This window comes from Gymnogyps californianus, chromosome 14, assembly GCF_018139145.2.
Source record: "Gymnogyps californianus isolate 813 chromosome 14, ASM1813914v2, whole genome shotgun sequence".
Classification (NCBI taxonomy): domain Eukaryota; kingdom Metazoa; phylum Chordata; class Aves; order Accipitriformes; family Cathartidae; genus Gymnogyps; species Gymnogyps californianus.
This window is the reverse complement of record NC_059484.1, coordinates 10,679,699-10,703,825: the sequence shown is the minus strand read 5'-3', so window position 1 is coordinate 10,703,825 and position 24,127 is coordinate 10,679,699. Positions and strand designations below refer to the sequence as shown.

At 37.5% G+C, this 24,127-nt stretch overlaps 1 protein-coding gene across 4 annotated transcripts in view; it reads right to left on the bottom strand.

The window, feature by feature from the left end:
* The window catches only part of CPEB4 (cytoplasmic polyadenylation element binding protein 4), a 45,394-nt gene that overhangs the window by 5,119 nt on the left and 16,148 nt on the right, over window positions 1-24,127 (bottom strand). For 3 of the 4 annotated variants that reach the window (XR_007767309.1, XM_050905575.1, XM_050905577.1), the window contains exons 3-7: window positions 7,467-7,640; window positions 4,949-5,038; window positions 4,196-4,314; window positions 3,168-3,282; window positions 2,776-2,957 (exon numbers count right to left, since the gene is read on the bottom strand). Coding sequence is in view for 3 of the 4 variants with exons in the window: in XM_050905575.1 (XP_050761532.1) it covers window positions 2,776-2,957; window positions 3,168-3,282; window positions 4,196-4,314; window positions 4,949-5,038; window positions 7,467-7,640 (680 nt within the window). In the remaining variant the exon portion in view is untranslated. Of the gene's footprint in view, window positions 1-2,775; window positions 2,958-3,167; window positions 3,283-4,195; window positions 4,315-4,948; window positions 5,039-7,466; window positions 7,641-9,641; window positions 9,666-24,127 lie in introns of all 4 variants that reach the window. The other variant, XM_050905576.1, reaches the window with a different exon arrangement.

Here is a 24,127-nt window from a genome sequence, read left to right as displayed (position 1 = left end):
ATTCAGTACAGCAGACAAGAAAGGAGAAGAAAAATTTCTTCAAGTTCTTAACTGATAATGACTCACAGGAACTTACCAGCTGGTGCTCCAAGGATACATCCACACTGCAACATCTGCAGGCTACTAGCTTTTTAATCTAGGCATTTGCATACCAAAACCAAGCCTGCTGTACTGTGGGCTACAAAACGCTGCTCACAGCACTCCAGAGCACTTTCTCTGTGACAGCGAGGCAAACCTTGCTGCTCGCAGTATCCAAGCTGGCTACAGCACAGCTCGTTTAGACATGCCTACGTGTTTAAATCACAACTGCAGCACTGCTACCCCCTAAAGGCTCAGATTCACCTCAAAACCAGTAATCACCTCCATTCCTCTGCTCCACAGAACTGTGAAAGGTCCATGTGACATATCAGAAGTACAAAACAAAACTTCACATTAAAAAAGTATAGGTACAAGTTCCTGTTCTAGAAGTGTTTGTGAGCCTTCTCTGAAGCTCATTTAATTAGATGTTTTCACAAACATTTCCAAATATCCAGACTGTGACTCGTGTCTCTACTGTTAACCTGTTATCTCTGCATCTGGCTTAGGGATGCTCCTTTCTGCATCTCACAAGCCTCAGAGGTATGCCAGCTCATTCAAATAAGGACATTCACAAGTTCCTGTGTTTTTAAACTTACCCAATTTTATCACAGTCCAGAGCGCTGCAGTAGTTTGATGTCATTTGTGCTTACAGTACATATAAACTACTTGAAGACAGTCCAGCAGCCTTTTTTTTTTTTGACCTCAGTTTTTCTCCTCTTCCACTGCTAGAGTTGCATTTCTCAAACACCCCTCCATGCCAACTCAGAAGAACGAATTTGTAAAAGAGCAGAGGCAGACAAATATTCCTAACACCACATTCTCCCTTCATCACCTAGCTTGCTATGTAGTTTGAGGTTGGGTATTCATTGATGAGTGTTGTCTCCTACAAGTGCTAAGAGGAGAACCTACAAATATGCTATGCAGGCCTCCTTAACGTGGCAATTCTGCTGCTCTATTATGTCTACTCAGACATATTCAGAGGCCAAACTATAGCACAGGTAATTATACCTCTGCTTGCTTTAGCCTGTTACTGCAGCACTGGTTTTTGTGCAAGTTTGCAACCCATAGATACTAGTCAGAGTCTTCAGCGCATTTATTCAGTGTGCGCTGAAGTGCATGTGCCAAATATGGCCTGCAACTGTTAACTTGTGCTAGGTCTAGCGCAATTTCCCAGCTACAGAGAAAAAGCTTAAATTACAGCAACTTCATCAGGCACACTTAGGGTGGCAGCACTCAACATAAGGTCTGCAGTGGTGGGTGCTGCAGGCCACTGAGCATTTAATTTGCATTATCTCTTTGAAGGGCACACCCTTTAGCAGCACCTCCTTGCCTAATTTTACAGGAAATCCCTTCTTGTTACTAATTTTATTTTTATTTTTACAAAGAAACTTTATTAGAAAAATTATTAATAAATAGTACCTTATTAATAAAAAGTAGTATTGCCACTGTTGTACTTTTATCTCTCTCATGCACACAACCCCTCCTATAATGAATCCTCTGAGCACTTATCTCCCCACATTTCTTCTGAACTACACACAAAATGGGGAAATAAGGAGGACTGGGAGGAGACAAGGAAGGGGAAATAGATTGCAAAATCTTTGCTAGAGTTCACAAGTACTTACTTAAATTTGTAGTCCCACCAGCTTCAATGGACTTATTCACCCAAGCGTCTGCTTATGCAAGCAGAAGTTGCACAAGGGCGGCCCAAATTATTTGTTCAAAGCTGTACAGAACTCATTTCAGAGCCAAGATTAGAACAAAGACATTCCAATTTGCAGGCCCACAGTCAAACTGTTCTTACAATTCTTCTACCCAAGCTTTATAGCCAAAGCAAAAGTGAAATGATAATCAGCTAATCAGCCAACTTTGGGGGTTTTCCTCTGTAGTAATTTTATCTTAATAGTAATAATAGTAAATAGTAGTAATTTTGATCTTAAAAATTAAGATCAATAATGACAGTCATGTAAGAAAAATCCAAAGACAAAGCATGAATTAGACAGAACAGTAGATGTAAGGATCTGAGTTTCTCAAAATTGTCGCCCAAAGATCACTGTAATTGGCAAAGTCACTTTTTATATAGATGAAGAGGGCAGATGCAAGCAAACTGCAGATCCATTTGGCATATTCCTTGAATTTATAATAATAAAGAAATAAAATAACCAGACACAGCCTTTACATAAGCTGTGGAGGATGACTGTGAGGCTGTAATGCACACTAATGAGTTTACAATGCGTTACTATGATGCTCTTTAGGAACACACAGCACACAATGTGTAACACTAGGGCCAGATTCTGCCCAGTCTCTCAAAAGACATAGAACAGGAGTAAGAACTGCTCCATCCTTGGCAGATACCTTACTCCCTGACATTATACAAACACTACAAGTGCAAATACTTGCAGTGGGAGTATATGACGAATGCAATATTCTTATAAAAGGGCAAGGCATCTGACATGCTTCCCATTATGCTAAGCAATTTGAGAAAGTCTGCTTCACAGTTGCCTCCCACGTTCCAGAAGCAACAGTTCTGTACCACTTCTTCATTTTTATTCTGTGTTGTATCTAAGTGGCACAATCTAGCCCTAAATATGCAATTAATCTGATATAACATTTACAGTCTTCACAATGACACACATTTACATGGAAAAGCATTTCTAGAGAAAGCACTGAACAAAAATAGAATATGCTTGAAGACCTTACCCGTTTATCTATCTCTCCATGCTGCAGCTGAACAAAGCGAGCACTGATAGCAGCTATGTAACTCTGTTGATTAGAAAATGCAACCCGCCCAGCTCCTTTTGGGTACTTCAGCTCAGGGTCTGTGTCAATTCCAGCATAGCACACCCCTCCATACAGCCGATCCATTATCATTGCAAGTTCCACTAAACCAGAAAGGAAAACGAAACAGTGGTGTAGACTTGGTAATTTTTTCTAAAAGCATCAAATGAAACAGTCCATTTGTAGTCATGTCCCCTGCTATTAAGTGTCAAGAACACTTAATACTTCCCTTGCTGAAATAACTTGTTTTCCCCATTGCTCCCCAATCAGACTGCATATTCAACATGCCCAGTGCTGCGGAACACGCAGTGTACCTGCTCGTAAAGGCCGAGGAACACCACCAACAAAAATGGTTTTTCGTGGGTCAAGAGGCTGTGAACCATCCATAACAAAATCACTATCACTAAGGTTCCAAGGCCGGATCTGAACCTATGGACAAAAAGCCTTTTTTTTTTAACCATTCACAATTCAAAGTATCTCAGTAATATAAATTAAAACAGTATTCTACAAAGATGAAAACCTCTTAAACGGCTGTGCTTTCTAAACTCATTTTCTACTTGTTCAGCAATCATTTCTCAAAATGGTAATAAGCTCTGTTAAGACAGACCATTTGATCATACTAAATTTCACCACTTCCTTGTTACCCAAATTTCTAGGAAAAAACTCACCCTCTACTTACACATTTACTTAATCATGACTGAACCGTGCTGTACGAACCACATTGGTGCACACGTATCTACACTATTCGTGTTGTTCTAGCCAAGCGTAAGCACTAGACTAGCGTTATCTCAATGCAACAGGCTCCAGTGCGCAAAGTTGCGTGTTTATTTACTATGCAAAACAAGCTGCTTTATATTTGCCTACAGCTGGCCAAATTTGAAGTATAGGAATATAGCAGAAGTCTCTCCAACTACTAACAGATTCGCATCAGCCCCAAAACCATTTGTACTATACTTTACAGTTCAATGCCACATTATGTTTTTTCGGATTTAATTTGTCTCTGTCAAAACATGTTACATGCAACACTCAGACAATATGAATTCTACATTTTAATCAATAATAAGCATAAAATACATGTCTGGAAATATATTTATTACATCAGCAATGGTGAAATTTAGCAAACTTTTTTCTAACAAAAATATGAATTGTAACTAGACTAAAAAACCTCAATGTCTAGTTTAAAAATAAGTAAGTTGGTCTTCTCTTTGAGAACTTAATTTGACGCCTTAAAGAAATTTAAACATTAGCACTCTGAAGACAGAAAAAAGGAAAAAAGGCATCTGAAGAGGACAATTTCTGGTTATCATACAGGAATTGTGCAGGCCCTGACACTTCTACCTACCGGTTTGTCTTTGATAGTTGGGCTGGAAACACAAAGATAGAGCTTTCCATCTTCTTCAATACATGCATCAATCAGTGCCTGTACAGAGCTTTCATCTTGAAACAGCAAAAATGCATATCCTATGAAAGGGAAAACAAAAACATAACTTCTTTTGTCCATTTGTCTACAGGATAATAATTTAACCCAGAATTATGCTTGGCACCATGTCATCATGCTACCACACAGTAAGGGACAAACTTTAATGTGCTCTCACACATTTCCAACCCAGCCTCCTGCAAGTCCTCTGCAGAGACATGAAGGAAAGCAGGGAGCTTGCTGATCAGCACACTCTCTCCCCACTTCCTTCGAAAAGGGTAAGCCAGCAGTATGAACTGAACAAAAGCCACAGCCGTAGAGGCAAACCTGCCAGGATGGTTGTTAATATAAGGTAGAAATCCTTCCCAGCTTCTGTGGAGGGCATTTAGTCCCTTTAAAGAGGACTAGTCTTGACTATTATTACAAAAGTGAACAACAACAGGGGAAGAAAAAGGAAAATGGAATAAAGTAAAAACAGAAAGTTAAGGAAGAATTCTTTTAGTGCAGAATAATTGCAAAGCCACATTCTAAATTCCACCAGTTTATAACAATCCCAAGGATTCAACTTTTTTCCCCCTAAACATTGGGTCATTGTCACAAAAATCTTGTCTAAAATGGAGTCTTCTCAAGAAAAATGATTCTAAAATGCTCATATGTTATTGGTTATCAGATATTCACCTTTAGGAGGAAAATAAGATTTGCTCTCTGCCTTGTGTGGCCAGTCTACAATCAAAGGTCCAAAGCGACGAAAACTAGCAGTGATCTCATCTGTAAAGAGAGAAAGGAAATGGCATAAATTGAAATTAAAATAAATTGAATGGAAGACATTTGAAGAACACTGAATACAGGTAGCTTCATCCTATAAATAAACATTCTGTGACCCTAAAGGTTCAGCAGCTCATAGCAATGCTTACCAGCTGATGGGGAATCTTTATGACAAGTCAGAACACACATTAGAAAACAAGACAGGTCAAAGATCAAGCTTTGCTTTCTACTGATGATTATAAATAAAAGCTCGTAACCCACTAATTCGCAGAAATGGAGTCACTGCATCTATACAGCTATCATAACCTAGCTTCAACTATTCTCCCACAAAGAGTTTAGAGACAATTTGCTGACTAGCTAGTAAGCAATCACCTCTGCCAAAATGCCTTATAATTGCAGAAAGTCCGGAAAAAAATGAAGGGACTATCACAAGATCCAGCCATGCTTGTTCATATCACATGCTAGTGCCACATGTGCAAACACTATCTGAGCTTGACCTCAAACTAACAGAGTAAACTTGCAGGACACAGTTATGTAATTTTACAAGAGAGATGGCAAGAACGTATTACTATATCAAGAAGCAATTCTTGCATCCATTTCAATTCTGCCTTTGACCTCAAATTGCTGGTATAAATTTGCATATGCTAGTCCCATAGAAGTCTTCTAGTTGCAATTCTGTTCTTGAAAATGAGTGATTATTCCCTTTTCCTTCTCCACAAACACACTTGAACCATTGCTAGTTAAAGTTCTCTGGACAAGAATTTTTCATTACAAAATTGAAACAAAAAGAATAAACTTCACATTGCTGGAGCGTCATTTAAATTGGCACACCGCACTGCTGTATTCTGTTTATGGTATTACAGGGCCTTCCATACTAGCACGCTGTTGGGGGTTCCAAACACACAATTCCCCATGCTCAATTTTGGTTAGAAATGTGAAAAGGTGTTACTAATTATGTCTTTTTCAGTTTGTTTACACTCTTTGATGACATAGCTAATGAAACAACAACTGACAATCCACTGTACTGACAGCTTCTCTGTGCACTACAGATCATCAGGAACATATACAGCAATGGTAGTGTGTCAAGGTTACATGCTAATGAAGATATAAACCAAGGAGAACAATACTTACTACATATCTATTCTTAAAATAGATCTCTGTTCAAACAGCACTTAATACAAATTTAATGTTGAAGCACTTACAGAAAATGCTTTTAGAAACAGGATCAGAAAAACCTCAAAAATTCAGCTGTGATGTAGATTTTAAATTGTATACTCCTTATTCTAATTCACACTTGTGCATTTAACAGGAAGAGCACTGACAGAAGCAACTCTGAAAAATTCAAGCTACCCTCCTAGCACAGGTTTAGGAAAGGTCCTATTCTTCAATAATTAGGGTCCACAGAGACCAAACTCTTCATGTGCTCATCTGCTTTTAAACCCACAAAAGTGACAAAGTTAAAAAAAAACCAAAGCTCCAACAACAACAACGAGAGACTCTAAGATCAGTTTTCCTCTTGTAAACACCATGTTATAGTTGACCTTTTAATAATAAAGTAGCTCTTACATCTGACATGAAAGTCAGGTTGTCACATCACAGTAGTACACACTGCAGTGCACTACAATCACTCTCCCTGACACAAAAAGTGGGTATTAAAACAATTCTGTGATTAAGAAAAAGCACCTTTTCAGATTTACAGTTGCTGTAGTTCTTTTAACCACTATACCAGCATGCTCATACATACAGAATACAGAACTCTGATGAAATGAAGCTTCACAACATTTGTGCGTGATTTTTTTTTTTTTTTTTTTTTTAAATAACAACTGCAGTATTCTGTCACCTTTGTCTGTACGATGGACCCACCACAAATTCCTGGTTCCTCACTGTACACAACTGCCTCTGCACAGATTCATTCCTGAATCCTCACCATGCACAGAAGCTACCACAGGACATAATTATTGCTGAAAACAACCTCTGAGAACGACACATAAGCATTCAAATAAAGAGCTATGACTTACTATGCTATACAAACTTTATAAAACTACTAGCAATACTTTTCCGACTACTGGCTTCTGGTGCCTATAAAATTATAGCAATGTATTTATGAGTTTTAACAGGTGATATTTCCTTGTTTATTTTTGCACCATATCCCTTTTTTATAATTTTTATACTGTAGAAGTCAGTTAAATGCGTGGTAACATATGATCTTGTTCTTCAATGGCAGAACAATGCTGTAGCCTAAGCTGGTTTGAATTATCTCATGTTTGCCATGGACTGAAAGTGGTAATATGCAAAGATCCATTTACATATCGAAGCCTTTCCGTAGAGTTTGGAAAACAATCATTCATTAGCTAACAGACAAAAGGTTTCACACCACGGTTTTGTCATTAAGCCAGAAGGAGCTGTTCTGGATGAGATTTTCTGGGTGTACCTTCATCAATATCTGGTGGCAGTCCGCCGACGAAGACTTTACGGGAATACCGTTCCACTCTTTCTCCATTCTGATGGGAGAAGCAGTGAGGTGATCCTAAACCACTGTGAAGAGTCTGATCCCCACGTCCATCATCCAAGAACCCGTCTTCCATTGGAAACAGTGAAGACTGACCTGAACAGGGGGTTAAAAAAAAAAAAAGGGAAAAAAACATACTAACAGAACAAAGCACACACTGTTTAAATATTTTTTTTAAAAATGCACTAGTTACTGCATTAGCAGTAGAACTGCTTGCAATCTTCCCTCTTAATAAGCAGTTATGTTCTCAATTTCATGACCCTTATAGCGTTCAATATCATTCAGTAACTCAAATGCATTATTTCAGAGAAAAGGTTGCTACCTTCTTCGTAACTGCACTACAACTAATGAAAATTTGAAACAAAACAGTACTTCTAATGGATGCTCAAGTTGACCATTTTCCATAATATTTCATGTTTCCAATCAGATTTCTTTTAAAAAGGTATAAAAACAGAAGAGAATATAAGCCAAATTTTTTTCTGGGACTTTCCCAATAGCAGACATCACTAAACCTAAACCGTATGTATCATTTTCCAGTGAACGGCTTCTTACAATGAGTAGATACAATTTCACGGTGCAGATGGGAAAACAAGAATTCTACCAGCTAAATATATTACACATTTAAATTACCTGATATCAAAACATATCATAAACCACCCACTTGTAAATAACAAAAATATCCTGATAAAAACAGGAAGACCCACTGTAATTTACTGCAAACGAAGACTGAAAACTAGGCAATACTGTGTCAATCCTAGAAGCAAGTTTACTTAGATATTACAACAGAGTTTTGTTAATGGACTCACTCTAAGAGAAAATGTTGTAAGCATGCTTCCCCTCACAGCCCAATATTCTTCTATGATAATCCTTATCATAGATTTCCTTAATAATATTTATTACTTTTAAATAAGATTCTTTGATTTATAAATGCAACTGTATATCATCATAAATAGAGCACACAAGCTGATCTCTTCCATGAATTCACCCTTTAGTTACAGTATTCAATATCTAGACAACAAACTGAATAGACTTCTACTCATTTAAGAAATATTTTAGGAATAAATAAATATATATAGGGAAAGTAAGCAAATAAATGAAGTGTGCTACAGGTTTTAGGATACATTTCCTTTTGCCTATGATGTGATATACTATGTCTGCTTTTTCAGAATTCATTGCAATCTACCACAGTAATGTATTGGTAAGGTTAATTTATCCTACTCTTGCTTCCTTCCTTTGAAATAAATTGATTTTAGAAAAGAAAACATCTTGAAAACAGAAAATTTGACCAGTTCCAATATCCAGACATTTTCCATGCAAAAATCAAACACCTAACAAGCTGAAAGGAAAAAATACAATAAAATCCACAGTCCATAGAATTTATACCAATAAAAAATGGAAGGCTTGGTCAGCTTGCTTTATTTGAAATTTCAAGAATCTTTGTATACCTTTAATTAAAATAAAAGTCAACTATAATCAGCTAGGCAAACCTGGTTCCTACTATGATAAGATTATTGTACTATAGACTTAAATGTTATTTTGTTTTCCCCTAATGAACTGACACACACGTCATTTGTTTCATCTCTGAAGACCCCAATCCTGCAGGTATTGTTGGAAGGGAGCAGTTCTCCATACCTAAACAACCTTTTCAGGTTCATCAGCATTACCACTGCTGTTAGATAATTCAACAAGCATGCTTGCAGGATCTGGTTCTTTAACCTAGCAGGCCAGGACATATATTCACTACAGTCTATGCTGCGTCAAGAAAACCATCAGCACCCAAAAGAACCAAAATAAACTTCTCCAGCATTGGCATTCATAACATACACACAAACACAGCAACGTAGCCCTCCAGTGTAACAAACAATATAGATGATGTCCACTGTAAGGATTGTGATCATTTCAGCCTCAATACTACTACTGTGGAGTACTACCTAATTCAGTTAAAATGTTTATTTATGGCATGCAGACTATGTAAACTTATGTGAAACTGATCCTTTATAATCTTAAATTCTGGAGTTTGCCCTCTAGTAACAACTTAATGTTATTTCTCCCATGAGACATTGTCAACATTAGAAAATTAAATAGGAATATTGTTACCTCGCCTTCTCCCATATGTCCTTGCTGCATGTTAAATGAGAAAGAAAACAGCCTTTCAATCATTGTTATAAGGACCAAAAGACCTTGTTTTATCGCCTTTATACTAACTCAGTGATTCTCAAGCCTTTTCATACTCCAGGTCATTTAAAATGGTGTTCACAAGCTGACCTCCCCCACCGCCCGCAATACCATGCCTTCCTTGCACCATCTCTGTTACTTATTGATAAAACATGTTGATACGAGGCTGACAAAGTATATATGTATACTCAAAGAGACTTTTTGAAAACAATTTGAGTTCTTAATTTAAATATTTATTTTTGAATCTATTCCTTAATCCTCTGCTGGGTGTATGCCTATAAGTAAATGGATCTTCTCTCACGCACCAGGTCTCCTGACACATTCTGCAACCCAGCATGCTCTCTATCTTGCCAAGTTCAAGCATACTCTAACACTGATCTTCATCTGAACTGTAGGAAAAGCCCTAACATAAGGGAAGTGGAGGACTACTGTGTTAATTTCTGTTTTGAAATTAGGTTGCTATAAAAGCTTTGCATAACCCACAAAATCCTTGGTTAAATTATTACTGGCAAATAACCAGCTGAAAAACTTAAGTCAAGGAGAAAACACCTGGGCCACCAAAATTGCCTTTCAGACCTCCTGCAGTCTGTGTACAACAGTATAGATTCTCTCATACTAACTTAGTACACTTCGCTGTAATTATTCGACAGTTACCCACTGCTTCCTACTTTCATTTTCCAAAACAAATCAATTCTACCACTAAAAAATACAACATTTTTCTTTGCTGGCTTACAGGACCCATTGTCAGAATGTGGCCAAACTTTCTAATCAAACTTGCTCATTCTTTCTCTTTTAATCTCATTAAAATCTTTATCTGAAAGCAGGCCAACTGTTTTCAAAACTTGGATTCTCCTGGCAAGTACTATGAGAAACTCTGAGCACATCATGCATTTTATTTTGCTTCCTCATTCAAAATTGAGGCTGACAATTAGTTTAAGCATTTAAATATTTGTAAACCACAACAAAACAGGAGTCGTTTCCTCTTTCAAAATAAAAATCATATCAATCCAATTTACTTCATGATTATTTAACATCTGTAAGATCATTTTACTTCTCTGAACTTTTGCTGATAGAGATACTCACAATGAACACCAAGAATACAAAATAACGAAGCCCTAGTCTTCAGACTGGAGCATATTCTCGAGTGTTCACACAGGTACCGGCTTTATGGGAGAATCTTAAAGGCTGAGGGCCTTTACAAGTATAATTATTCCATGGTAATTTTGAATTTAGAAATCCAAGATGCTCATATAGTCCTCAAAGTAGAAAGTTTTAAGGAATTTGTCTTTCATGGAAAGCAATCAGCAATCTTACTCCATTTCTGACAAAGCTCAGAAGCCTTTGCATGTTTTAGAAAACATCAAGCACTTTCAAAAACAGCTCTGCCTATAAAGCCCTAAAAATCTTGCTTGTGGTTTCTAAATTACTAACAAAACCACACAAACTCCTTCACTTTATACACCCATTCTTGGCAACAAAGCACACAGCACAGATACAATTCCCACTGCGGATCTGTGACCACAATTTAGGTCAGCAGACTCCTCACTGCTTTGCCACCTGTGTTACTCAAGGCAAGAGGATTTTTCTCCTTTACCAGTACAGAAAACAACAAAAAAAGCTCAGCCACCAGCTAGGAAGTATTTCCAGTGCCAAATACTACTGAAGAGGTTTTGAGAACCAAATATTAAGGGTTTGTCTTCTCAATTTGCTTCTTATTTTCTGCATTTGCTTCATCTAACCCACAAAATACCAACATTTGACATTTCAAAACATTTCTCAGGAGCCACCATTTATAAACTACCCCAGTCCAGCACAGATACAAACCTTCTCTGCTCATTGAATTCCGAGCTCATCACACGCCATTAATTTCACACAATGTAACACACAACATTGAAACTAAAGAATGCTCTTTTGGCAGTCTAGGAAGACAGCTAACTGTGATTTACCAATTCTGTCTCTGGCTTTCATAATTTCATATTAAGAGAAATCTTTGCTACCGGAGTACCCCAGCTAAGCTGCAACATAAATGAAGCCTTAAGGTAACTGTTACCAACCAGAGAAAAAGATTTAATTCTGAAGATTAGGATGCTTGCCCATACCCTGCTGAGAAATGAAACAACTACAACGCTGGTTTAGATTCCTCAAATCTATTTTTCCTTTCCCCATTTCCTCAACATTTCAGATAATTGCATAAAGGGCCTAGGACAGATTTACTAATCTCACAAGATATTTGAGCAAGAATTATGTTACAAAACCTAAAAAATACAAAGTGTTTATGCAACTGGTTCAACTGCTTATTAATAACTATGCAGAGTTATTTTTCTGATAAGATCAGTCTGAAATTTAAAATGCTATTAGCAGCTCCTTCAATTATTTTGTCACCTCAGCCCTCCTGCAACACTCCTTTCTGTGTAAGAAATAAAGCCATACAGAAAGCCAATGATCTTTTGAAAAAATCTGCTGGTTTTATTGTCTTTCATTTTAAGGAACTTAATGAATAAGCAGCCCACTCAAATTTTTGTGTCTGCTCTTCATTTGAGACGCTTAATGGGCTCCTGGGCACCTCTCTTTTTTTTTTTTTTAAATCACATCTTTTGTGTCTAACATAACTCCAATTAAAAGTCTTGAGCTTTCTTGTCTCTATAGGAAGCCCCAAAAAGACTGTCAGCATGTTCTGTATAATCACACGTGCAATTTTGTATAAATCCAATGACAAAGATATTCTGCTGAAGAAGCATGAAAAATGTATACAGGAGTCCTAAATCACTCAAACCCCAAACTTACTACAAGCTTGTCCTGCAAAAAGTGTGCCCAGGCTGAGCACCTGGCACTCTTTAATGGTTCTTGATGCCTTCCAATCTGCAGGATGGTAGCAATTTCAGGTGTATTTTGTGCCATTAACTGTGGAAGATTTACATAAAAAGGTCAGCTCAAGAGCAGACTGTTTAAAGCAAAGGGACCAGCAAGCAAGATGATCTGTATCTCCTGTGAATGTCATCCCAACTTTCTAAGGCTACATTACAACTAGGAGAATTATACAAGCATCCATAGTTAATATTAATATAAACATCATAAAACCCTGGAATGGACAGAGCAACTGAATGCTCAAAGTTAAATTATGGTTGTACCTTCATTCTTACTACCTTGCTATAGTTGTTTTAAGGCATGCAAAGTCTAGCTTGATGTAATACCTGTCCAATTCTGCACTTAATTCATATCTTTAGTCTAAGAGCTCCTCAAGGCAGGGCTTCTGTTCTTTACCTTGGCACAGAGGCCAATATAGTACCACACTGCAATCTTTTGCATTAGTCATTAATATGCTCTCATTTCTTTCCTCTCAAAGATCAAACCAAACTAGCTTCATTAGTGAGTTCCAAGGAATTTCAGGTTTCTATGCACATTAATCACTGAAGTTACCAGAGAAATATTTTTGAAACTTAAAAGGGACAAATATTCATGTTGACTTTTTACATAATCTGACTGTGAGAAGAAGTAAGACCCAATCACACCTTTCCACCAGGCATTAGCTCTACCACTGAGACAGGTTCCCACCATCCAGCTTCAGGAAAGCTAGGAAACCTATGTCAATTTGCATATACTCTTTCATATTCTACACCAATCATACAGGCTCTAGGAAAAATATTCAAGCTGAACAAGATTTTGCTGAAGTGATCCCAATTTCATAAGCTTTCATGAACGAAGTAATGACTTTAGCTGCTGATTTTTAGGGACAAAAAGTGACAAACAATAACCTGCAGTACAAATGAGGGAACTACTACAGGGGAAACAGGCTACAACTCTTGCAAATGAAAGCAGTAAAGAGTAGAAGGGAAAACAAAGCCTCTATACCATCGTCAGCTATTTGTTAAATATTATATAAATGGAGAAAAGTGTAAGAGTCCAGATTTTTAAAAAAAGGGGGATAATAAGGTTTTCTCTAAGACTATATTGAAACCTTTCCGTATTATTTAAAAAACTTTTAACTGTAGATGGTCAGAGGTGGCCAGTTTCTTAGGCTGGAAGGCAAATATGATCAATATACAAACATAGAGTTTCAAGCTTTCACTGAAACTGTTTACTCTGCTAGTCGTTTTCTTCCCCTAAACAGAAGATAGAGAGGTTATTTGGTGCTGGTCTGTCTTCTGTTTCACTTAGGACTTAACTGTTAGAGAAACAGAAGTATCAAAGTTTCACAGGATTATTTCTAAATGTGAGCTAGATATCCTTGAATCTATTATAGAAAATATTTATGCTTTCATGAGTTTTATTTTTAAATTATAGAAAAATAATTGAAGTGCAATCTGGTTTTGCCATTCCAACAGCAAAGCCTTATTTCTAAATTATTCTACACTAAACTGTATTTTGTAATTGTAGCAAGATTGACAATGCTGTGCACAAGGCCATTAAAATACCAGCGATAGTATTTTATTACCTTTTTTCCCCCTACTACTCTCTGAGGGCAGGTAGGGTTGATTGTAACTCAAGAGTTAGATTTTATCATCACTTCATGTTTCACAATGCATTTCATACGTAATGTGTGGACCACATGTTTCTACCACAGGTAACGGTACATTTCACAAGAAGTTCTGTAAGGTCATCTCAAGCCCTATTTCACTAGTGAAGAATCTAATCGTATCCTTACCAAACCAAAAGCAGAAAAATCAAAATTATAAAGATAATCTATATTTAACCTACCTTTGGTTAAATTATCTCTGTATATGAAGGAGTAATTCAGAGACCAAGGCAGATATTTTCAGAGAGGTATATAGACTTTCTCAGATTAGAACATAAAAATCATATCTACCTGTGTATTATACACAAAGGTATTTCTTCCTATTTAAAAGAGCCTTACAACTTAAGTCTTAGATGACATTTTCAATAGGAAAGCAGATAGTGTCATAAAGTGTTGCATGGCAGGCAAAAAAGTACTGGTTTTTATGCATTCCTTCATTTTAGTTCTAAAATGTTAAGGACAAAAGGATTAGGCTACAGTTCCATGATTGTTAACATAAGACATGTTCATGCGTGCAAAAATTTTGCCTAGTTCAAGTACATAATCCCATTTCTGTCAAATTATCCCAAGCACATATGTTGACTATGGACCAACAGCTGACGCATGGTAGAGTGTCACAGACACGTTATACCTGATCCAGGATAAATTCTGTCAATATAGAATAAACTGATCAAAATTCTAACAAATCTACACTGACAGTGAACTTATTCCATGTCAGAACTTAGCGTCGTACAGTCACAGCCATCTTTATGATATTGTCAAATGAGATCCCTGTTTTAAAAATTGTTTTCAAAAATAAGCTACTAAAAAGGGATATGAGAGATTCCCTATTTTGTGGATTTCAAACACTACTGAACTTCAAAGAATGAAAAACATTCAAATAGTATTTTCTTAATCTAAAACAATCTTACAAAAATTAAACACCTCTATATATACATCTGGAGAATGTATATTTGTCACACTTTTAGCAATGTCAAAGTCAGCATGAAACCAGAAAAGAGACTACATTTGACTGCACAGTAAAATCAAGGATTAACACCTTTGGAAGTACTGATTCTGCAAAATTAAGCAGCAGAGATGCCAAAACCTGCATTTTTTCCTCCTAATTTATTTTTAAAGAAACACAACGTAAAAAAAAAAAAAAAAAAGCACGTGACGAGAAAAACAGCTCTAGTTTATGTCCAAAATGTCCAAACAAATGCTGAAAAACAAGATTAGTACTGTAGATGCAAGTATTATGCTTTATTTCAAGTAAAGCCAGATGCCTGAAGACAAGTATTTACCCATTCCTTCTGTCGAGAACACTAACGAAATTAAGTTTCTGGTATTCTGTAGCATTTGAGTACAGGTCTGAGCAGAATCTTTCACTTTAAATTCCAGGTCACTGTCACAAAACACAACCAACAACATTGCTTTTTAGCAAACAGGCTTCTTTTCTTCTAAAACCCTGAAAAGAATCTACCTATAAAAGCCTTTTAGTGCTGGCTCTTCTGATGGTAACACTGTTTTACCTGTGACTACGTTGAATTAATTGGGTTCACATGGTAAAAAGGTAGAACCTGACTGAATGGCACAAAGCAGATTATCAGCACAATAACTTCTAATAGTTTGATTGTTGACAACTTTATACATCAAATAACCAGGCAGGGTGGAGGGGCAGAGAAGCTGAGAAACAGTGGAAGTGAAAGCTACTGTTTCCAAGGCTTGTGCAATGAGCTCCAATATTTTAGGGCTTTAATCTGCCTAAAGCAAAACTGTCTTACTGAAAAGACTGTGCAGTTATATTCAGAAAAGAATAATCTTTGGGGGGGGGAACCACTACTGGCTCTCATTCCCATGCACTGCACAAACCCAGCTGTAGTGGTACCCAGAGCCACTGCCACTGCACGACCCAGGGCAGAAAGGCATATGTGCTTCCAACTCAGCCAATCCAGCCCAGCATCAGTTCAAATCTACCTTTGTGAGAAGCTCAAGCTAACTCCCAGATTGGGCAACTGAGACAAAAAGTCCTAGACATGCTTCCAGCATGCCATTCAAGCATAAGTCTGAAGGGGAAATGGGGCGGGGGGGGGGGGGGGGGCGAAGGTTAACTATAAAAACACTGCAGTTTGGTTTGTGTGAGAGCTTTAAAAACCACCACCATTATTATTCCCTTATTGCTGATGCTCTCAGTCTGCCAGACTACACAGTACCACGCGGACTGAACCTCAAGAGGTGACCTTTCGTACATTTCAACAACCACTTAACTATTCATGAAAGGTGACAAACCAAATCCAGTCTCACTCCTCTCAGAAATACAGAGGCTTCAAAGCTAACTTTGAAGTTTTCTTCGCTATCAAACAGAAGAATACAGAGAAATCATCTCCTAATCTGCTGTAAATCCTAAACATAGCTACAGCTTTGTCTACAAGGTATCAATATTTTTTTCCGTAATTCCAATTATGTTACACTGGGTTACTGCAAATCAATTTAAGTGGAACTCTTAAATATCATATATATTTGAATATAACTCTTGCCTCTCCTCCAGGAACCCCCACAGGGTCAGAGATAAGAAACCAAAAGCAGAAAAGCAAATTATGGAGCACAACCCTCTGCTGGAGACTGGATGTTAGTTGAAATTACACATGTATTTCAGAAAAGCAGGCACCCTACTGCTGGTGGCACTGAGCTTTATTTTGTATTAATGTATGACTTCTGGAGAATAGACAAGAAGTTACGAAAACATCCAATCTTTTCCCTCAATACGTCTTCCAGTTTATAATATGGAATAACTGGCAGCATTTATCTTTTGAACACTTAAACTATTACTATATTCACTTTAAAAATAAAAAATGAAAGGCAGAGTTTGCAACTGGGAGAAGGAAAAGCATTACGCAGCTTTGCCAGCAAAGAGCAAATCAGGTTCTCAGCCACAGAACTACTTCAAATGTGGTAACTTCAGTAAATTCCAAAATACATACTAATGATGGACTTTGTGACAGGAGGAAAGAATGGGATGTCATATGCTAAAAATCGCTAGACAATTTATTTTGTAAGTGACAAGAACAATTTATTGAACCTATTACAGAATTTATTGAACAACTTATGAAAACATATGGAAGAGGTGCAAAAACTTCACAAAACTCCCATTCGCAGTCATGGTTCATGTGCATTGTGTTCCTGGATTTTTTATACGTAGCATTTCACCTCAAGAGATGCTGGTATCTCCCTATACCATCATACCTATACCTATGCCATGAATTCTGCCCAGGCTTTAATGAATAATGAATAACCTGAAATGCAATTCCTGCACTTGACTTGTAAGAGCTGGATTTACACTGGCATATACTTACATGCTGCAAGATTTAAAACTAGAGTTCCTTAAGTACAATAATAGGTTCAAAGCAACTTATTTTTGTCTGTGGAAGGAATGATCACAAGACAGCCTGGAATGCAACATAAGGGCTTTGTTCCTTTTTTAAGCATCCTCTTACCTCACTCCCAAACAATAAGGAAATAGTAACACAAGCAAGTCAACAACAAGCACGCTCAAGTCTCTGCAGCATAACATTTCCCCATTTTTTATTTTTACAGTAAACAGCATAAGACACTAATTTTTCCAGTAATATATGTGAAAAAATTGTACTATACACTTCCCCACACCCAATCCAAACGGGAAGAGAAACAGAAAACTGTATTTTAAAGGAATCAGTACTTCATTTCCTCTGCCTAGATTCAAAATGGTATACAGGACCAGACACCAACACTATTTATTATAACAATTTAAAGTGACACATGAACAACCAAGACATTCTTTAAAATGCCTTCAGAAAGCTATCCTCATCTCCCTCATCATTTGTACACTAACACTAATGACAATACGAAGATTTGTATGTAACATTACTATAAATTAATGGGCATTTATTAATGTATTATAAACTGTTTTATAAATTTGATTTTATCTATCACAAGTATATTCACATTCTATACACAAAATTTATCCTTTTCTCATACCTATCCAATCTGACTGCTGAGCTGGGATTCTTGTTAACAGGATTTCTAAGTAAAGCTGAAAGAATACCACTCCCTGCACCTCTAAAGACACTTGACATTTGCATATGTACAGACAGCACTGACTGCTCCACCCACCTGAAAGCCCAACTATCAACATTACAGTGAAGAAAAAAAAAAACCCAACCAACCAAAAAAGTAGCATCCCAGCTAACCAGTCTGCATTCCAACAAACAATACATTAAGCCAAGTATGGATAAATCTACTGCAAGATGTATTTTCAGATTTGTCTCACCAACAGTTCTCATCATTCTACCTAATGCTGAATTAAAGTAAGTAGATACTGAATACACAAATTCTATATGCATCACAATTCTTTCTCAAAATATCTTAAGTAATTCATGCAAAAAACAGATTTCAGGCTGCTGCATAGTCACTCTTGGGTATATGCAAAGACTGCCCACTACTACAAAGTGTTTCTGTATGACTTTCCTAGGAGCTTGTTCCCCTTTACACTTATATCTCATCTGTCACCTCCTTATCTTTTCTCAAAACTCATCCCTATTCTCATTATACCTACCATTTCTTCGTTATCTCCAGGTTTAAGAAAAGCACTTCAGGCTTTTTTTTCTGCTCCTTTCATGCCATTTCTGGCCTGATAAACGTGACGGTAGAGAGTATGCAAAATGTGGCTAACGAAAGACTCAAAGAGCTAACAATTCAACATCAAGGAAAAAAGTGAACAAAGTGAGCAAAAAGATGAAAGACAGGTAGTTTCAGCAGTTTGGGAGGGGAGGCAGGCGAGCTCTCTGTCTTCTGAAACAAGGAACAGACACTACTCATGGAATACAGCTCCAAATTAAAGGTTGCTTTGAAGATGATCCAGAATGGTCAGAGATTATCAAAGCAAGAATTCAGAAGAGAAAAAAGGAAAAAAAAAACCAAAACAAAACAGAAAAAACCACCACTTGGTGGACAGTGATATTAAACAAGGCAGAAGATTAAACACATTTCTAAACAAAGGGATGGAATTAATTTAACAAAGATGAAAATATAAAAAAGAAAGCAAGAAAACCTTAGAAAGGTTTTAATCAGATTAGCAAGGCTGCTGTCATGGAATTCAGCACAATTTTGTTGGCTGTAACACTTCTGAAGACCAAATCACTGATTTAGCCATGAAAATTTTTAGCAGTATTTCAGTGTTTTGTCGTGTTTTAAAAATCTCTAACTGACACATCATTTGCAGCACATACATTCCTAGGACATATCTTGTCTAAAGGAGTATGAAAGGCATTTAATTTTCTATACAGGCTCTGGAGATGGGACGGCATGGCAAGGGGCCTATGAGAAATGTTTCAAGATTGGACAAAAAAAACATAGGTCTCATACTCCAATGAAGTTAACAGGAATTGTAACACTGATTTCAAAGCTGGACCAGGATCAGAAAACCCTGGGATATTTGTACTGCTCTGTGGTGGCAGGGGAAGGAATTTCCTGGCCTCAAAGGGTGGTTACATTAATACCCTTTAGCTTATTGCTCAATGGCTCCGTTTTAGACAGATAGTATAAATCAAGGTGTTGCTCTTCCTCAGCTGAATTAATACCCTACCTCAAAACCCTGCAGTAGTGAAGTATAAACATCTAGTTGTTTGACATCTGCATTATCAAGACCTGTATTTCAATAAAAACGCAGGCATTATCAGAAAGTTTAAACTACTCAGTAATTCTTGTGGAGAAGTAGTACCAGCATAGGTAACCAACAGTATCTGTTTCCTTACCTTATTTTCTTCCAGTACTATATTTAACATTATACATATTTAACGTAAGTCAAACTCAAGTTCTAGATGCAGTTCCAAAGGCACATAAATGTCGACATTTTGAAAAATTCCCCAAACTCTGAGCAGCACCATAACCTACAAACTACTTCCCACATACTTAAGAGTATCAATAAATCCAAGGGAATTACTTTAATGTCAACAGTAATTCATCTCTTCCAACTGATATTTTCCACCGTTGAAAACAAATACTAAACTGCTACATTTCACACATAATTAGGATTGTGCTATAATTTCCCACATTATTGCAGATAATTACAAAAATGTTTATTATACCATCTTGAATGTTGCATCCCTGTCCTGGGATTTTTGCAGTTTTCATCGTAATAAGAGAATTTGCAGCAAACAGTAAAACGAACAGCAGTAACTTAACTACTGCTTTATTTTTTAAATCATATGCATCAGTGTACACGGATACAAATGGTTTAAATTATTTATTAGGTAATGCACAATGTTTTCAGAGATAGTATAAACGGGTCTTGGCTTTTCGCAGTTGGTAACAGAAAATTAAGGTGCCAAAGTCAAGGAATAATCAGGAAAAAAAAATCTCAAAAGTCTTAACCTAAAGTACACTCTACCTTTGCCTCAGGGCAACCTGTGTTCCAGTCCACATGTCTTCCAAAGAACGGGCAAATTCTCGTTTCATTTACATCCGCCTAAATGCTGCCAATTCCAGACTGCTATAAATTAAAAGCCACTTTTTAAATTGACTCCATTTTCTTATGGCATACAGTGCCACAAAACCAGGCAATCATTTCATAACTTAGCAATCAGTCTAGTTTCAAGGCTTTAACTGTCAAAAATATCCTGTATATGCCCATGTTCTTTCTCTTGCTACACAAATAATCCACACTCAGTGCACTCGCACTGCTGATGGGCCTGTGGGTTTTGTAGGTGAGGAATCAGAAGCCTGAATTCGGGGCGGGGGGGGGGGGAGGGCCTGCCTGTGACTTTAAGAATACAGCCATATTAAAAGTCTCCATTGTTATTTAATACCGGTATTACACAAACTGAGAAGAGCACGCAGGCTTCAAGTTGCCTTCAGGAAGCACAACACAAACGGTGACCTTTAAATCAGAGCTCAAAGTAGTGCACGCTCCAAACAAAGTTACTGGAACCTGCCACTGAAGGTGATACTCTGCAGTATTTTCCTCTCCCCCTTCTTAACTACAACAGAAGTCTTGCCAAGTTGCACCAGCTTGAAAACACAGCAAAAGTTCGGCTACAATTACGAAGCAATGCCTGCGGTCGCCTATCGCTGAGCACAGCCCGAACAGGAGCAACCCCACTAGGAGAGCAAAGATACCTTGCGGTGTGAAATCCTCATATGCCAGCGCAGATTGCCCAGGGACAGGCACGCCAGAAAGCAGCAGCAGCAGCAGCAGCTCCGCCGCAGCCGAAGGGGCACAGAGACAGTGTTCGGGATAGTCCACGCAGGCAACAACTGCAGGGGGGGTTTCTACACCCCCTCCTGCCTGAGGGCCCCCTCTAAACCCGAGATCGGCTGTGCAGAGGGGGCTAGCTTTTACACTGGACTGTGTTCAGCTACGTTGCAGCGGGCTACCACTTTAAAAAACATTTCTCTTCGCCCCTGTCTGAAATGAAAAAGGCGCTCACCTCCGCTGCGGAGTATTTGGTAGTGCCAGGTGAGGCTGCCGACCGCGGCTCGGGAACCGCGGAAGGGATCCTCAATAGAACGTGTCTCCTCGCAAGAAAAGTCGGTGTGGTGGGTTTTTATTTTGATGTCTCACTGCATATCAGCTATGTTCAAGTCCTCATATTTTTTGCAAGTTTGAGGCATGATTTTTTTCTTCCAAATCAAGTTTTGCCTTTCTAAGCCTCATCAAATTAAGCATCTCTTACAAAGAAGCATTTAGTTCAAGCCACAAAAGCAAATGTCAATTTAAATGAGAAAGCTGGAAGTTTATTAGATAATAGCCAATGAATGTAAAAGCATACATTATGTATGGTTGTGATTACTTCTGTGTAAGGTTAGAATCCAATCTATGGTCTGATCTCAGTATTTATGAATAGAAGATACCTGTTCATTCCTGTTGCGCACGTGATTTCATTTTCTTACTAGATTGTTGGCTGTTTCTAGAAAAAGGCTCTGGTAAACCCCAAATATTGGAAAGGTAGGGATAAATCAACAAACACTTCAACTGCCGAGAGAGAAACTGGGGAAAAAAGCATACCAAAAGACTGAAAAATTAAAATATTGAATATTGCCCTGAAATTTTGAATATTAGCTGCATTTGGAAAGAAAGCATGCCTTTACTTGTTAATAGCAGTTATAATACTTCTACTATAACCTAACTGAAAATAGTGGATTGCAACAGGAATGGGAGCTGCTGATTTCAAATAAAATTCACACAGACTGTGTTTCCCCCATCACAGCTCCATCAGCATGGGTTGTAGTTTATTGCTATTAGACCCAGTTCAGCAATATTTTGAGATAGTAAAACAATTGGTTTTCCTCTTAATTAATATGCACTCAAGTCTGCAAATCCCATTAGCCTTTCCTGGTTACTGCATAGGAGGTAAAATTCAAGAAGATCCTGAGTAGGAAACATTCAACACAGTAATTCATTGACAGTTTCCAAAGACAATTACAGCAAACCTTAATTGTCTACAAAAAATTGTCTACAGCCTGGTGCAGTAGAAGCGAAAGGTTTTGTACATTTTATCCTAAGTTGGATACATTAAAAACTTGCAAATGAGTAATCCTTAGACAGGATTGTTCTGAGACAAGGCACACAAACGAGCTCAATCACTGATGCTGTTCTCATGAGTTTGAGGTACAACCACCACGGTTCCCCTGTGAAAGCTCGCTCACATACAAGAGGCAGCAGAGGCGTGAAGATGACTGCAGCATCAGTACAGATGTACGTATTTGCTAGAGACCTTTGACTTTCAGAACCCAGTAACTAGATCACACAACTCTTCGCACAGACCAAGAGTAGGGAAGAAAGGTTGATCTTAGCCACCAAGCTCAAGCATTCCTCATTGCTATGAAAACAAAGATGGTTTTAAAATTTAAGAAAAACCTCAAAATCTATTATTTTACATTTTAAAATAGCTCAGATTTTGTCCTGTGCATCTATAAAGGACCACTTCCCTAAAAAGAATCATAGCCTTTGTTATTTAGCCCTTGCCAAAAATTGGGACTGATTCTCACCAGATTCTCATTAATTTTCTGGATCATATAGGAAACCAACTGGCCCATTCTACTCAATTAATATGAACATGTTGCATAATCCATACAGCTAGAAAAGAAACAACTAGTTCAGTTTCTTATCCGATATTCAGAAAATGCTGTCAAAACTATTTTGATCCCTTTCATCAAAGAACACTTTATAACGTTTACCTACTTTCTTCACATCTGAAGTAGTTTTTCAGATCAATATTAAGGGGCTGATGATTGCTTTAAAAATACAGTTAGGTATATCCGCTTGCTCGGAGAAATCCTGAATGGTGCCAGTTCTTATCGTTCTGGCTTTCCATCTCTCAAATTTAAAGCTGCTGTTTCACTCTCTCCCAGTGTCTGTATGTATACTCTGACCTTACACTACTTCTAAAACCTTCCTTTTTGTGCATAAGTATTTTTAGAGACTATTTCACACTCATAGCATTCATGCAGATACTGAGCTATTCACACCCAAATTTTACAGGAGTGCTTTGCACTGCTAGAAGCAGATGTATTGGCCTGCTGCTTTAATTCATTTCACCTTGCATAATTTCCAGGCAATAACCTTATATTCTGAACTGAACCATAGGATATTTCAGTAATAAAACAGTCTGCGGTTCTAAAGTATTTAAAGACATTTCAGTGTCACTTAACAAGGAAATATTTAGTCAATCTACTACTATTACAGTAATGCTCAAATTGCCATCTGGAAGACCCAGATTCAAAAATCAGTCTCTGGATCCCAGGCTCAGCTCATGAAGGCCGAATACATTGTAAAGAAGATGCAATTAGTCTCCAGGGAAAGGCTTCTGCAGGCTGTCATTGGCTATGCAGCACACAGCACACTCACTCATGTGGATAAAAATAACATATTGAAATGGCA